The sequence below is a fragment of the Hippocampus zosterae genome, chromosome 1 (assembly GCF_025434085.1).
Source record: "Hippocampus zosterae strain Florida chromosome 1, ASM2543408v3, whole genome shotgun sequence".
Lineage (NCBI taxonomy): Eukaryota > Metazoa > Chordata > Actinopteri > Syngnathiformes > Syngnathidae > Hippocampus > Hippocampus zosterae.
In genome coordinates this window covers 9,945,071-9,962,635 of record NC_067451.1, presented here as the reverse complement: position 1 = coordinate 9,962,635, position 17,565 = coordinate 9,945,071, and the positions used below count along the sequence as shown (strand labels likewise).

Here is a 17,565-nt window from a genome sequence, read left to right as displayed (position 1 = left end):
TCTTCCTCTATTGGCTCCTAATGAGAACCAGCTTCGGGACTCTTTGAACCGACACAATAAGCGCAATTTCTGGCATTTTTTTCTTATGGCCGTCCGCCGGAGGAACGTGGGACACACAGCTGTTGCTGGGGGTGGGGGGTGTCTGTACCCTTTTGTGGGGGTCAGTGCTGGCTGGCTAAGCAGCGGCGCAGGTCGAGAGTTGGGGAGGTGGGTGTTGAGAAGCAACGACGGGGTGTTTTCGTTCTTTGCTTTAGCGCGCTCCCAAGGGCCCCCGCCGATTCGTCCATCTGTAGCCAGTTACTTTGGAAGACTCATTGGCAATTGGCCCGTTTTATGAAATGAGCGAGTGCAATTCAAGGTCAAGTTACTTTTTTTGGTGAGGTTACGTATACGAGCAGATGGCAGATGTCTCACTCTTTACATGACTCGCATTCTATACTCGGAGCGAGAGCCAGATGCGTTCTTTTTTATTTTTGATTTTTTTGCGCTCCCAGGACCCAATTATTGTTTGCTCTTACCAAGTTGTCATTTTCCGGCCATTCTTGAAGATGAGGCAACACGTTTCTCGCAAGTTACCAGTCAGCAGCAGATTTTTATTTTTATGAACTAGTGAAAAGTATATTCTCTCATTGTTTGCGAAGGACAGAAACCTTGATTTGCATCTTCCATTCCACAGATGAAAACAGCAGTTCTTAGCGCACAAGCATCTCTTTTCCTCTGCGCGCCCTTGGACAATAAAACAATGATGTTTAAGTATTTTGAAGGGAAACCACCGCTGCGTTGTACTACCAGCGTTGGCACAGTCAGCTGTTTTTTTTTTCCCCCTGCATGACAGCTGTTCTGAATAACAGTCCAACTCAAGGCAAATGTGCGTCCGCTGTTGTAGCTGCAGGTGTAAATGCGCATGTGCTTCTAGCAGCTTACTCATAGGTCAGAGCGCGTCAGTCCTATTGTGTAATTATTTTCATTCTTGATTCAAGGCTACGACGAACCTCTCTCGCGTGTTGTTGGTCGACTCAACCGAGTTGTTTTGTCAAGTGGAAGGCTCCGCAAAAACAAGGCACTCTGACGTGGAGGTCTATGACACCCTCTGGACCTTAAGGAGGATCATGGTGTTTCCCAAAGCGGAGTAGATACGCAGCGATTTTTAAAAAATGTAACAGGCCTCACACATGGTGAGGGAAGCGGGAAAAAAAACTGTGGAAAAAGTGTGCTCTTATTGTTTGTATCGCGTGCGGTGTAGACAAGGAACATGCAAACAGACGGAATATTTGAGCGTGTTGACAGGGTGGACATTTCTGGCTCAAATTAGCATTCGATAAGCACATAGTGGCCCTTCCAACAGTTCCAGCATCTTTGAAAAAAGACATGCTGACTGTAAACATCCGAGGCTTTGTTAACCCTGTCATGCCCCCTGTGACTCAAGAACATTACAAGCTGTCCGCTGTCGTAACCGATGTCCCTGAAAGTGTTAACGGAGGCAGTTAAACCACCACGACAGAATGGGCAGGCAATTTCAGGAAAGAAACCATTCAATATGATGAAAAATTAAAAAAAACATGCAATAGGACTAATTTAATCAAATGACATTGTGGACAGTATGACCGTGCAAAAACTTTTTTGATTTTGCATCATTTAACCATTTCTACAGGTGTCTGTTTGGGAGTTGCTAAAATTATACAAAATGAAGGAAACACTTTAAAATACTCATTTTACTGGCATGTATGCAAGTGTTTGGTCACTTATAATACCGTATTTTCCAGACTATAAGTCGCTCCTGAATATAAGTCGCACCAGCCATAAAATGCAGAATAAAGAACAAACCAAAAAAAAACATATATAAGTCACACTGGAGTATACATCGCATTTTGAGGGGGACATTTACTTGATAAAGTCCAACACCAAGAACATACATGCCATCTTGAAAGGCAATTGAAAATTAAAATAAAATAGAAAACAACACGCTGAATAAGTGTATGACATGCTAACCTTACATGACGCATAAACAACGAACTGAGGACGTGCCTGGTATGTTCAAGTAACATATTAAGAGTTATTCAGATAACTATAGCATAAAGAACATGCTAACAAGTTCATCAAACCATCAATCTCACTCCAAATCACTAAATCCAATGAAATCTTCATCCTCTATGTCATTTTAAAACAACTCCACCAACTCGAAGAGTTGGAAGATGCAGCGCTTCCTTTTCTGTACGACGCTTACTCAGACTCATCGTGGTTTTATCAACACAGGTCTAGAGCGACCTCTTGTGGTTAAATGTGAAAATAACATGTGAAATGATATAATAATGTGTTAATAATTTCACCCATAAATCGCTCCAGAGTATATGTCGCACCCCCAGCCAAACTATGAAAAAAAACCTGCAACTTATAGTCCGGAAAATACGGTAAGCTCTCAAAGTTTCCTGACTACGATGACACCAAAGGAATTTTACAATGAGGTTGCTGCATTATTTTCGGAGAAGTGCTCACTCACTCAGATTTAGCGAATTTTGTGAACTTTTTTGGGAAATAGACCTTTTGTGTGGATAGATGGATAGCGAGACTTTTTTAATCTAAGTAAACAACAAACCAAATGATGGTGTGTCTATATGTGTGCTTCAGGATATTTGGCGGATGAGCGCTTGCCTAAAATCTGGCCTTCCGAGAATCCAATCGTTATTCACAAAGGGGACTCTCTTCATCTCGCATGCAGGTAAGTGCCCCAAAAATCCCACATACATTGAAAATGTAGCAAAATGTAATAGTCTTGTGCTCAGTGACCAGACCGTGTTGCAAATGTCCTTTTTTAGACTTGTTCTATGGCAAAAAAAAAAAAAGGCCCTGGGGAAATGACTGAGACAAGGCCGTAGGGCAAATAGCTTCAATGACACTGGAACATTTGATGGCGGTCCAACATTTATCGGTCTTGAGGGTTCCTGGGACCGCTCGTATCTCTGAGCCTTCATCATTTTGCACTGCCGCAAGGAATGTCCAAGAGCATGTACAGTATCTCTGTAATGCAACGCTTCCCTATAAGGCCGTATGCTTGGACAGCTGTCCTATATTTTCTGGTCTGCTGTCACTGGATGAGAGAGGCGAGAGGTTGTTTGACCCAAAATTCTGTAGGCAGTGGCCGTGGTATGCCAGACATGTTTGATGTTCCTCTGGGATTCCTTTAATGAGAATGTTAAAATTGTGTACTTGTGTGGAAGGAATGTGTGAGCTCGAGCACGCCGTTTGAAAGAAACGCATTCCCATGTGAAAGTTCACCTTATCAGATGACTCGAAATCAAGCAAAAGCTATCGCAGGGGCCGCAATTCCACCAAGAGCAGATGCTGATGCTGCCATCCTGAACTAAAAGGCGTGAAAGTTCATTGCCAGCTGCGGCACCGCTCCTTAAAATAGATCGCCGTCTGTAACGTGTTAAGGATTCCGACGTGAGTCTTTCTTACATTCGGTTTGAAGAGGTGACCGGATACAAATACTTGACTACGGTACTTTGGTAGAAGCCTATTTAAATGTATAAAATTGCTTCTGTCCTCTACCAGGGGGCACGGCCAGCTGCACTGGACACTTCCAAAGCCGGTGGGATCTCAACGTCTCATTTCTTGGGAGGGCATGAAAGTGCAGCGGTGTGATTCCAGACATGCGCCGCACTGCAGCAAACTGACAATCACACACTTGAATGCCAGTCACACTGGGGAGTACAGTTGCGGTTACTCCAGAGGGGGGTCCGACCACGTTGCATCCACATACGTCTACGTCACAGGTGAGATGTTAATAATCAGAAAATGTGATTGACAGCCATTGAAAGCCTTAAAAAAATAAAAAAATCAATACTGGCATTATTCCCACAAGTTAAATAAACAGTGGTAATTTTCCACCATGAGAAAGTCAAGTCCAAACCATTGCAGGGATAAGAATCGTTTCTTGAACTGTTTTCTTTGTTGGGAGGTTTGCCCGTTTGTTTTTGTCAAAGTCATGTAAGAGCCCCGATGAAAGAGCAGTGTGAGGTTCTCACAGGGCGATTGGGATCTGCTGACGCCAGGCTAGAGCCTCACGGTGTTGAATGGTGCTTCTTGACAGACAAAATGTAAAGCGCGCGCGTGTGTGTGTGTGTGTGTGTGTGTGTGTGTGTGTGCATTTTTCAACCTTATAGCAAAGAAAACAACTGTGATATGCCCCATGCAATCCTATGAATTACCATTTTGCCTAAGCATATTTCATAACATTCGAGCACCTGTGCTATGAACAGTTAACACTTGGTTAAGAATAACAAACTATTTTCGCAGTATAACACAGTATTCTGATAAATATTGTGTTTGGAATGCGAGTTAAATCCATCTGTTTTTAGCACGTTATGGGGCAGCCATTTTGCCACTTTCTGTCCACTGCAAATGAGATCACAGTTGCTTGGGGCTCAGTTAATGACCAATCCTAGCTCACCTGTTTTCTGAAGCAGAGCCATGATTTACATACAAATACAGCATGTGTGTGTGTGTGTGTGTGTATATATATATATATATATATATATATATATATATATACACACACACTATAATTCAAAAGACAGTGGTACCTCTACTTACAAAATTAATTGGTTCAGGAAGAAATTTCTTTTCATTTTAAACATTTTCAAGATTAAAAATGCTTGTCATTTAACTTTTAACAGTGTCCTCGTTTTTTTTGCCCTCTTCAGTTTATGTTCTCTTTCAGAAGTGGATTTTACCAGGTGTTTTGTAAAGAACTGATCCAAGTGTATTTGCTTTAGTCGGCTTTTAACAATCCTTCGAAAATGTCCAAGGCAAACATCAACATAGTGAGCGATCGCCCGAATGGTGAACACTTTCTCTGGGTGATTCACATTTACGTAAAACTATCAGAACACCTCATGGCTGGAGGGGCGAATGACGATTACGCTGCATAGACACATATATATCTGTCTATCTGTCTCCACACATAGACACATACGGTCGAGGTCCCTCCCTAGTAAGATGCTCTGTAATAGCTACTGGCAGAGCAGCTATAAGTACGTTGCATTCAGGAAACTCGGAACTGCGAGTAGCAACCCATCCTGTATTTTTACCTTTCGTATCTTGAAATTTGTTTCGTAACAAGAAGCAACATTTTCCTGCTGAGATGTTTTGTAACTTGAAAATTTCGTATGAAGAGACGTTCGCAAGTAGAGGTACCACTGTGCAGTACTATACTGTGAAATTACAGTAAGTGTATTGTTAAATTCATCAATTTTTTGTCCGCATCGCTTATCTTCACGAGGGTCGCGGACGTTCAAGAGCCTATCTAAGCTGACTTTGGGGGTGTAGGTTCACACCCTGAAACTGGTCGCAAGGCAGAGACGGAATTGCCCGTTATTTTACAACAAAATTCTTTATGTGATTGCACGGGAAGCCCGAGACGCTGATTGTGGTTTCCTGCTCGAGCTACTGTTTCGCAAAGTATCCCTTCGAAAACAACTCATGGAACAAGTTAGCGTTCAAGCATTGTTCCAAAGGAGATTGTGCGAGGCAGGACAAGGAGTACAATTTTAGTTCGGACTCAGACAGTTTTCCTTGGATTTGCTTGAAAAGCCCGGTGGACAAATAAGCAAGCAACACAATTTTGTTATATTGGACCAGGCAGACTAAACAAATTAACCTTTTGTATGTGTTTCCTGATGACAAGGTCACGCAGCCTCCTGTGCCTTTGTTTAGTCTGACGGCCTTTTCACAGTCCTTCAGCTGTTTGTTACATCATACAATAAACCCCCGTTTAAAAACATCCAAAAAGCAAAGCATTTTTTTTGTCACCTCTGCTTTTCAAGTCTTGAAGTTTGCATCCTTTTTCTCCCCTTCAGATCCAGAGCAGCCATTTGTGGAGCCTTATGATCATACACCTTACGTCCTGTACATCTACAGGGATGAGTCCAGCCTTGTGATTCCTTGCCGTACATCGTCTCCCAGTACTGTTGTGACACTACAACAGGTAAGGCCCCCCCCCCCCCCCCCCCCGCCCAGAGGCTCATATTCCCACAGATTATGAGGCATGTACTGTAGATCGTGGTCATCTGCAAAGGTTGAATCAAGGCAAACTGGGCTGTTCTTGTTTTTTTGAAGACAAATTCATTCGCCTCATTCAAACAATTCGATCGGCCCTCGAGTTGTTTTTGTCAACGACCGATTGATATATGAAGGTTCTTTCATAACCCCAGTGAAAAACAGCAACCATCACACTGTTGGCGAACACTCGAATGGACTACACACACAAGGCATAAATAGAGGGACCCCCACACCTAAATTTAAAACTGAAGAAGCGTTTTGGATGAAAAGTGAAACATCTTCAACAAAGGAGAACAGTCCACTTGCCTTGAATCAACCTTTGTGCATCTATCAAAGATGCATGATTTTATTACTTAGTAAATTCACATATTCAGAATCGTGCAAAAAATAAATAAAAGCCATTGCTCACTTCAAAAACATCTTTCACGATCACGATCGGTAGGAACAACGACAACACTAACTTTGTAGGGGACCTTCTCTGCCTTTTTTTTCTGCTCTCAATTACACTGCAAGTCTTCCAATAGATCTTACACAACGCTGTGCTACACCGAAGACACACAATTCTAAATTTGGAATTGCCTGTGTTCAGTAATAACCCGCTCCAAAAAAAACAAACAACTTTAAGGATCTGTGAAAAAGTGGGATCGCGAACGATAACCCGCAATACAGCGAGAGTTCATTGCACAAATCTTCGCAGCATTTTTACTTTTGTCACTTTGTGGTTCCCACAAAACCAGTCTTAAAGAAACACCGAAACAAGCATCAGGGGAAACGAAGGGAGTCAGTCTGTCTGCTTCCTGTGCGAAAAGGAAGGTGGTCCAAGAGTGTTTTTGCTCAGAATAGAATCTACCGCTAAATTTGGCCCTTTCAGGAAATGCAAGACAAAACCTGTACGCACTGTGTCCAGTCACAGGAAACAACAAGGTAACCTGCCTGATGGACTCTTAACTTTTGATACCATTTTCCTTGGATGCCACAGGAACAGCAGTCCTGTGAAACCTCTGAGCTTGTTGGTGCTCTGTACCACTCAGCTGTAAAGCTGCCAATCACGGCGCTATTTGTGGCACTGGTTTACCACTGCGTGACTTTGTGCCCATTTGTGGACAAACAAGCTGTCTTGAGATGGAACAGATAATGGTGGTGTGACCTTCCTGCCATTGGTAAATCAATGGTGCTCCTCCTTCCTGCTCCCTTTCCTTCCTTCCCTTGCCTTTTCATCCAGCCTGATTTCTGGCATCACAACAAGCAAGAGCAAGCACTTACAGTACAGACTTTTTTTTTTCCACCACAAAAAACATACAGTGAACCCTTGTTGATCAAATAAGCAATTGCAGGTGAAAATCTGCGATATAGAGAAACTCTGTAAAAAACATTTAAATAGTTTTACCTCCTCTACATGCTTAGAACACATTTAAATTTGTTAAAACACACTGAAACCGTCACTCCCAGTTGACGTTGACTGATTTTAGCACATAAAACATTCAGTATTTAAACACCAAAATGTTTAAAAAAAATGTTTTTTTTAACCGCACCAATCTTAATGCTAGCATGTAACTTGAAACGTCACAGATAGGCGAATAAAAAAACGGTGAGGGTAATTCTAACAACTGCGACTTCAACACACCCGGAGCAGCAAAGCATGCAAACGGAACAAAAAGGAATGAACCACTGTCAATGCAACCACCAAAATGTTCAACCAAACCGTCTATCATTTCATCATACATAGTGTTTGTCAAACAAACGTCTGCCAGCTTAATGCTAACATCTCATGTGAAATGTCATATCACCTTGATTTACAGCTGTCACCCTCCTCAGAGAAGATTGACAATGAATGGGACCCAAAAGTGGGCTTCAGAATTCCCTACAGCCCCGAAACTGTGTACAACATGTTAATCTGCTCTGCCGTTGTCAATGGTCAGCAGTTCAGCTCCACGTACATCCCCAAGAGAATGTGTGAGTGTTTTGTCTTTTTCAGACAAATTAACTAGGAAAGACTGGTCTGAAGGAGGCGTCTGAGTCTCTCTCTCTCTCTCTCTCTCTCTCCTCTCTCCTCTCTCTCTCTCTCTCTCCTCTCTCTCTCTCTCTCTCTCTCTCTCTCTCTCTCTCTCTCTCTCTCTCTCTCTCTCTCTCTCTCTCTCTCTCTCTCTCTCTCTCTCTCTCTCTCTCTCTCTCTCTCTCTCTCTCTCTCTCTCTCTCTCTCTCTCTCTCTCTCTCTCTCTCTCTCTCTCTCTCTCTCTCTCTCTCTCTCTCTCTCTCTCTCTCTCTCTCTCTCTCTCTCTCTCTCTCTCTCTCTCTCTCTCTCTCTCTCTCTCTTCTCTCTCTCTCACGTTGACAGCACTTGTTCTTGAGAATGTGACAATCACCCCGGAGCGGGTCAGGTTGTTGGTTGGCGACACACTCTTCCTCAACTGCAGCGGAGTGACCACCTACGAGAATAGAATCAGCTTTACGTGGGATTTTCCGGGAATGAAAGTAAATGAGACACAGCTAAACTTCAGCGTAGGTGGTTTTGATGTGCTCATGGGATTTTATTTTTTTTCCCTTGCCTTCAGGAAAACCGCCATTTCACAAACAAGACCAAAGACCGCATCGCTCTTTTATTTACAATGAGCATGGCATTAGTGCTGCCCAACATTTCAATGGAGGACAAGGGCTTGTATCGATGCAAAGCTGAGATTTTACCCACCAAACATAAGAATGCCACAGCGAAGGTCATTGTCTACGGTGAGCATGTGCCAATGTTTGACTCGAACTTTTAATTGTACAATAAATCTACCTTTATCTCCGGGGATATGTTCAAGTCCCGTGGGAATTTGTGATCAAGAGAGACCGTGTACATCACATATGTCAAACTCAAGGCCCCGGGGTCCAGATGTGTCCTGCCACATAATTTGAAGCGAAAGCAAAGATGACAACTTCAATGGTACTTGCTAAAATGTGTACCGACATTTCAAATGTTCACATGCAATAAATCAGTGACATATTGTAAGCATTTTCTTGTTACCAAACGCCTCATTGTAGTTACTTCAGCAGTAGTTGAATAAAACATTATTCTTGACTACGGTACTTTATATCGTTTCAGTCATCACTTTAAAAAGTAAAATGGTAGACTCAACAGAATAAGAAGTGTGCTTGCTCCAAGTTACATATTTGTCACCCCCAGTCAAACTTTACAGTAAAACTGACACACGAAACAGAACAGAATTACTCGTTGTTTATTCAAACAACATACCGCAATGCTGTCTGCTAGCTTAATGCTAACGAAATAAAAAAAAGAAGAAAAAATACAACCAAAACATAATTGAGCTATTAGAAATTAACATACGGTACAAATAAAGCCTCAAACAACTGCTAAATTAACACACATGCAGCAGCAATACATACAAGCACGGTAATATGACTATGCTATGTGATTCTTATTTCAACTGCGGGAACTAATTTTACTGCAGCTAAGTAGGAAACCTCTGCTTGTTCATGATAGGTCTTCCAGTAGACGTGGTACGACACTGAAGCCACTCAACCCTAAATTCGGACTTGCCTGTTGACTGTAAAAATACATTTTAAATTGATATGCGTCATTAGGGGCTACGGTGATGAACCGCGATATACTGGGGCTTTACTGTATTTGATATGTTGCCAACTTCTAATATGTTTTGTTTCAGAGCACCCTTTCCTCAACATCTCACACAGGCACCAGGCTACAGTGGTTGTCAGGGAGGGCAGAAAGAGGCTGGTGTTCGAGCCCAAGGTCAATGCCCTGCCACTACCAGATACGTTGGCATGGCAAGTTGTGGTCTCTACACATAAAAGACCACCTCGCTTGTTTTCCTAGAATTGACTGATTTGTTTGACTCCCAGGTATAAAGACGGAGTCCCCATCCTGAAGAATTCCACCTGCTACAAGATTTCCGGTTACAACTTGATCATCTCCGATGTGCAGCAGAAACACGACGGGGTCTTCACCATAAGCCTCGGAAACCAAGCCCATCGCCTGTACCGGAACCTGAGCTACACGTTGGAAGTTGAGGGTAGGTAATCTGCTACTACTACACTGAACTGGAAAAGAAAAATAACTGTACTCTAAAAGACAAATATATTTTGTAATTTATTTTTTGGTCTCTATCTGGGCTAATGAGTAAAGTTAGCAAGTACATGTTAGCCTAGCCATCATGTTAACCATATGCGTTAAAACCAAGCCCATGATAACTCAAAGAGCATTTACGTTTTGTGTTCAAAAATGAATTCAACCGCCTCGTTTTGCTTCTGTCGGGTGGACATGTAGCATTTGAATGCTCATAATTCTCTCACTTAAGTCATAAGAGGCACTGTATACAATGTAACAATATCCCTGTTCTCATATTCACCATTGAAGTCGTTTTGGTCGTCATCTGCTGCTTTTGTGAGTAGCAGAGTAGGCAGAAGGTGATTTCATCTCGTCAGTCCTCCAGCATTACCTCAAACAACAATTTCTTATGATTTCATTTTGTCGTGAGGCGTAAGAAATGTGTTGATGGCAAATCGGAGTAAAAGTATGCATTTGATGACTTAAGTACAGGAACAAAGTATTTGTACTCCGTTACATTACAAAAGTGACTGGACGGCAGGTAGCAGCTTTAGTATGAGAGGAATTTATGTGCTTGTTGATTCCAGAAAAAGATTAACGTCAGTGCCATGGCAGCTGTTGTTGATTAGTGGGGCTCTTTGGTAGGGCCTTGGCGCAGAGTGTAAACTCAAGTGCTCCAGATCCCCCCCTGGGTTCACAGCAGCCTTTGTTTGCATTTTCACCACTTGTACATTGTACAATACATCAAGAAATGTGCTGCTTTTATCCTCACAAATGTTGTCAACATGGCCCCGTGCAGGGCTTGTCAAAAGCAACGTCGGAAATTTGGGGGGCTTTGAGTGAACCCCCATTTATCGCAGGGGACATGTTGAACATCCACTGCGAAAATAGACAGGTTAGCATCGATGTTTGAGTAATTATATATCAGGATGTCATTTAATTTTGAATATCGATCGATACTAACTCCTGATCAAGTACCTCTGCGATTCGTGACAAAGGAAAGAAAGAGCAATCTTACTCTTGCACTAAAAATAATTATATATTAAATGATCTTATCTTATTGAAAATGTCATGAAATGTCATCAGCACCAATTTCTCATTTCATGATCGATTTGGGAAAAATCTTACAACAAACCTTCTAAAAAATGACTAGATTAGCACACGCTTCAGCAACACGTACTTCTATGCTCTGTAGCACTTGTCCTTCTTACGGTCATGAGCATGATTCAGTGTGAGAGACTGCAAAATGATTTCATGGCATTCTTCAGATATCAAAGTGCCAAAGATGTGAAGGAAAAATTTACAGTGTGCCATGTCACATCACTAAAACGTGTTGGAGTGACATAAAATGAAGGGTACAAATAAACACTGACGGGAGGGATTCTGGTTTAAATTAAGAAACTATGTCAACGTCGTTTATCAGATGTTGAGCATTGACAAAATGCAGCACACAATCAGATGTGGCAAAAAGTACTACACTCACATTCTATACTAAAGTAGAAGTGTATGTGTTAAAAAAAAAGTAAAAGTACTCATTCAAATCCTATCCATAATTAAGAAGTATAAGTATTTGTATACCGCGACCCTAGTGAGGATGAAGCGGTTCCGAAAATGAATGAATGAATGAAAGTATTTGTATTTGGTTGCTTGACGACGGTTACAAATGACGACGCAACCTAAAAAAGAAAAAGATGCAAATAGAGAAAAGGTCAAATATAGTAATGGAGGAATTTGGACTTGGTTACTTCCCACCTCTGCAGACAGAGAACATGTTGGTGGCAGTGATACTGCTGGGCTGGCCGCAGCGAGGGAGATTTATGTTGTCGGTTCAAGCTGCGACAGCAGTCAAAGGCTACGCTACAACGTCAGAGGTGACGCAAGGATCTTTGTACGTTGCCCATTAAAGAGCTCGCGTCGACTCACTCATCACGGGTGCGGATAGCGGTGGGGTCACGCTCTGACCTTGCCGCCCCAGGCTTGCCCATCATCCAGCCATTCTTCCCCTCTGCATAGCATCTACAGGACAAATGGTGTCAGTGGCACCATCTTCACGGCTATCCATCATGACTGTCGTTGCTCATTAGAAAGACATTATGAGATTCTGGCAGTGGATTGGGCTGAAGGTGGGGGGGCGTCACCTAACGCAGGAATGTTGAAACTTTTGTAAAACGGAGGACCACAGACTGAAAAGGCAAGGAAGTGCAAAGGTTGTTTCATGTTGCGTTTATGAAACATGCTCAAACCAATTCAATATTGTATGGTTCAAAAGAAGTCAAGCAGTTTAACATCCAGCCAGCCACCCATCCATTGTTTTATCCTTACGACGGTCACGGGAGTGCTGGAGCCTAACCCAGTTGACTTCGGGCAACAGGCCTTGTACACCCTCAACTGGTTGCCAGCCAATCATCGAGGCACAAAAGACAGTTTGGAGTAATCATATAACCTACTCTGCAAGTCTTTGGAATGTGGGAGGAAACCGGAGGACCTGGAGAAAACCTACACAGGCACGGGAAGAAAATGCAAACTCCACACAGGAAGGCCGGGGCCCAGAACCGAACCTATGACCCCTGCACTGTGGGCGAACATGCTAACCAGTTGAGACCGCATCATTGTAGTTAAACATATGAGAAGAAAAAATGTACATGAGACAAAATCCAAATTTCATCTCGTCATTAGAAGTGAGAGCAGCGAAAAGTTTTTACTGTGATGTAAAAATCATAATTAATGCAACATGCAATTTATTTTTAAACGGAAAAATATATATTTTATGAACAATATTCATATATAAACTAGATTTCCAATTACATTTTGTCAGGTTGAAATTTAAAATTAAATGATTGCCTGATATCTTGTATGATTTCAAAAAAATTGACAAATATTCTGCCAAATTATCTTGTCAGAATACATTGTCTTTACAATTTAAAAAAATATACAGCAAATCTAGGAACATTAAATTTTAATCAAGCGCTTTAAAACCACCAAGCTGCATACTAAGTGCTCTAAATAAAGTTGAAAAAAATCTGACATCTAAAAATAAAGACAGTAAAAACAATTGATAAATAACATTAAAACGGTAAACGAAATAAAGTACTAAGACATTGCCATCTCATTCAAAGAGATTGAAAATTGAATTTCAATATATTGGTGACACCTTTTGGGTGGCACGGTGGGCGACTGGTTAGCACGTCAGCCTCATTGTGCAGAGGTACAGGGTTTGATTCCGGCTCCACCCTTCCTGTATTCCATTTGCATGTTCTCCCCACGCCTGTGTGGGTTTTCCCCGGGTACCCCGATATCCTTACATTCCAAAAACATGTGTGGCAGGTTAAGGGAACACCCTAAATTGTCCCTAGGTGTGAGTGTGAACGCGGATGATTGTTCGTCTTTGTGTGCCCTGCGATTGGCTAGCAACTAGTTCATGGTGCACCCCGCCTACTGCCAGATAACAGCATCGCCGTGACCCTCCTGAGGATAAGCGGATTCGAAAATTTTGGATGGGTGACACCTTTTCAAAAAGTGTTTTGTTTCTTTTATTCTCTCAGTGAAGCCAAGTATTTCCGAGTCAGAGTTTGCCCCTGTGGACATCCAGCCCTACATGTTGGGCAAGCGCCACCAACTGACCTGCACTGCCTCCGGCAGACCCGCGCCACATATCACCTGGCTCTGGCAACCTTGTCACACAGACACCGTCCTCAAACAGTAAGTGCTCGTCATTCTAGGTTCCTTATCTTGCAGGGATGCAGGCAAAATTGCTGCATCTCAACTCTTAATGGGCTCCGGCAATAAGCTGCCGTCTGTTCTCACTCTTCTGCTGTCAAGAAATGGGAGTCTGTTGTATACTTTGAGAAAACAAAAAGACACGTCTGGATATTTCCCCAAATAACGCTGTTTGTCACTCCCAGTAAAACTGGCACATAAAACAAAAAACAATTCAATGGAACATTGCGCGTCAAAATCTTCACCCAAATTGTATTATTTCCTCTTTCAAATGCCTACTAGATTCTTGCTAAGATATAATGCATAACACTGTAGAAAGAATAACAGAGATTAGCAGAGATGTAACATCAGTTATAAATCTTCAAATAACTGCTACTTTTGACAAACATGGCACACAAAACAATTTTTTAACTGACCTACTTTTTCAAACATACATCCTCTCTGCTCTGTAAGAACTTGTTTTGAACTACTCCGGCCGGCTATGCTACATTCATTTTGGACTCTGAGCCACCAACCTTTTTGAAATTGAAAGCTACAACGTCTGAATTAGGGCTAGTGAAGAACAAAAAAAAAGATTGGCAGGATTCTTATTTTTCTCTCCTAATTTGTGGAAATTACCTTTAATCATTGTATTAGGATATACGCACATATGAAGACGCGGATCATTCTTGATTATATCAATCTCTGCCAGTGTGCTATTTTTCAAACAGGGCCACAAGCTACTTATGTGGCACCGCGTTGGCCACATGTTGTGCTCATACCATGTACACAAAACAGCAACCTAGATAAAAGTAGAGATGATGAATGGATGCTCATCTTCATCCATTTGGGGGAAAAAAACTTAAATTGTACAATTCTGTTTATGCATAAGGGCGGCCCGGTAGTCCAGTGGTTAGCACGTTGGCTTCACAGTGCAGAGGTACCGGGTTCGATTCCAGCTCCGGCCTCCCTGTGTGGAGTTTGCATGTTCTCCCCGGGCCTGCGTGGGTTTTCTCCGGGTGCTCCGGTTTCCTCCCACATTCCAAAAACATTGCGTGGCAGGCTGATTGAACACTCTAAATTGTCCCTAGGTGTGAGTGCAAATGGTTGTTCATTTCTGTGTGCCCTGCGATTGGCTGGCAACCGATTCAGGATGTCCCCCGCCTACTGCCCGAAGACGGCTGGGATAGGCTCCAGCATCCCCCGCGACCCTAGTGAGGATCAAGCGGCTCGGAAGATGAATGAATGAATGAATGAATGAATGTTTATGCATAATCTCAAGCCATCCCAGAGTGCCAGTAAAAAAAAACAACACCACATCTCCACTGTATAAATTGACTCAGAACACAGCACATTAATCAAAGTAAAGTAGCCCCGGAGAGGTGCCCTCGCATTTGAGGTCAACGCCTTCGGATTCCAAAGAGGAAACAGTGGGGAGATATATTACCGCTGATTCCCCCAGTAATTCTTCATGTACGATGAGTGACTGCTGCTGAATACCAGCCTGCTAGTGAACCCACAAACAAGATGAACATTCCCCGAGATCCCAGCCGCTCTGTGACAGCGGGAGACCTGCGAGCTGTAAGATCAGCAAAACAATAGGCCATTAGCCTCGGGTTATCAGGACCCGGCACCATTAGCAAAAACAACAGCGCGTGAGTGAAGAGGGGATGCCTCACTTATTCCCGGAAACACTAAATTTCATATGCTTTTAGAATGGGGGGGGGGGGGCATATAATGTGCGGGTCAAGTTGAAAATAATTTTAAATCTAATTAAACAAAATGTACATTTAAAGATATTAGAAGCTCTATTCTGGGGCCACCCCCTCTCTCTCATATAAATACATGATTTCCCCTTCCCTCACTTAGTTTTATAATCCGCTTTATTTATTTTCAGAATACAAGTTATTTATCCATCCATCCATTTTCCGAACCGCTTAATCCTCACTAGGGTAGCGGGGGGTGCTGGAGCCTATACTAGCCGTCTTCAGGCAGTAGGCGGGGGACACCCTGAACCGGTTGCCAGCCAATCGCAGGGCACACAGAGACGAACAACCATGCGCGCTCACACTCACACCTCGGGACAATTTAGTGTGTTCAAACATCCTGCCATGCATGTTTTTGGAACGTGGGAGGAAACCGGAGCACCCGGAGAAAACCCACGCAAGCCCGGGGGGAACATGCAAACTCCACAAGGGGGAGGTTGCAGCTGGAATTGAACCTCTGCACTGTGAAGTCGACGTGCTAACCACTGGACTACCGAGCCACCACAAGTAATTTATCAGATGTAAAATTAAAAAAATATCACAATAACTATTGTGTGAGAAAAACTAATCTTTAAAAAAATTGATAGTAGTACCCTGACTTAAAAGTTTATGATTTGTTTCCTCACCAAGCTTACAACTGAACTTTGTCACATGTCAAATAAATGCTCCTATTAATTCATTCCAGCACCCCCAAAAACTATTTTTCAAGTCAAGTCAACTCAACAGTATTTATAGAGCACTTTCGAACAGCCATCGCTGCATACAAAGTGTTTTACATGGAGCGATTTAACATATAACAGTAAAACAAATCGATAATAAAGACGGTAGAAAGCCCCAAACAGTAAAACCAAGAACAAATCTAAGTCATGCTGAGTCGAATGCCAAAGAATACAAGTGAGTTTTGAGGAGGGCTTTAAAGATGGGCACCGAGGAGGCTTGCCGAATGTTCAGTGGGAGGTCATTCCAGAGAGAGGGACCAGCAACAGAAAAGGCTCGATCTCCTCTGAGCCTCAGTTTAGTTCTTGGTACTTCTAATAATGTCTGGTCCGCATTTTTGTTACCTTTTTTAACAAAGAAAAATAGCATTGTTTCGTAAAAGAAAAATACAAGAGAAAAAATATTAAATATTGATAATTATGAAAACACAAAGCAAAATACAATGTCAATATTTATTTACATTGTAACAAAGCCAAATTTCACACATAAACACACTGTAGTTTTTGTGTGTGTTTTTAAGAGTTGTGGCCTAAATGAGCGCTACCATACATTCAGACTCCAGTTTGAGTGAAGAGAACAAAAAAGAGCGACAGTCACCCAAGTTCAGTCACACACTTCATAGGAAATGAAAACACTCCCAGGGAGCATGGAGAAAGCTGAACTAATTGCGTGGTGAACAGCCAACCTGACTGACTCGAAACTGGGTGTCACTCAGTAGGCCACACCCTTTATTTTACATTTTTATTTCACTTCACAAAAAGTGTTTTTTCCCCACTCTAGTTATTATTTTGTTGATAATAACCTTAGTGAGGGTTAAGCAAACGAGAAATAATCAAGATCTCGCATCTGTTGGAGAAGTGTCTGGACTGTAGCCACTCTAGCCTGCTGAGTGGTAAATCGTACACAATGTTTGTTTTATCAAGACTTGACCCTGCAAGTGCTTGACACTGTAAATTCATTCAAGATCATATCTCATCTTTGGACAGAGGGGAAACAATCAATCTGAGGAAGCTGACAGTAGGCTGATAGGCACAAAGTGTACAACAGAGGTTTCCAAACTCTAACTGATGGCTGCATTAAGGGGAAAAGAAAAAAATATATCAACATTCAGAATGCTGATATGGTCACAAATTGGAACTTGACACAGAAGAGATGGGAAAGAAATATGAAAGTCCATTCTTGATTTTCAAGCCCACTTATTTTCCCTTTTGCTTTTGACAGTAAGTAGCTGCTTAATATCATCCAGAACTCAATGCCGCCTAC

General features: G+C 42.2%; 1 protein-coding gene across 1 annotated transcript in view; it reads left to right on the top strand.

Moving 5' to 3' along the window:
• The window catches only part of kdrl (kinase insert domain receptor like), a 53,745-nt gene that overhangs the window by 4,460 nt on the left and 31,720 nt on the right, over nucleotides 1–17,565 (top strand). Inside the window, exons 2-10 of the mRNA XM_052075106.1 lie at nucleotides 2,626–2,716; nucleotides 3,553–3,773; nucleotides 5,859–5,986; nucleotides 7,860–8,013; nucleotides 8,396–8,532; nucleotides 8,613–8,784; nucleotides 9,723–9,843; nucleotides 9,919–10,088; nucleotides 13,666–13,822. Of these exons, the coding sequence (XP_051931066.1) occupies nucleotides 2,626–2,716; nucleotides 3,553–3,773; nucleotides 5,859–5,986; nucleotides 7,860–8,013; nucleotides 8,396–8,532; nucleotides 8,613–8,784; nucleotides 9,723–9,843; nucleotides 9,919–10,088; nucleotides 13,666–13,822 (1,351 nt within the window). The remainder of the gene's footprint in view (nucleotides 1–2,625; nucleotides 2,717–3,552; nucleotides 3,774–5,858; nucleotides 5,987–7,859; nucleotides 8,014–8,395; nucleotides 8,533–8,612; nucleotides 8,785–9,722; nucleotides 9,844–9,918; nucleotides 10,089–13,665; nucleotides 13,823–17,565) is intronic.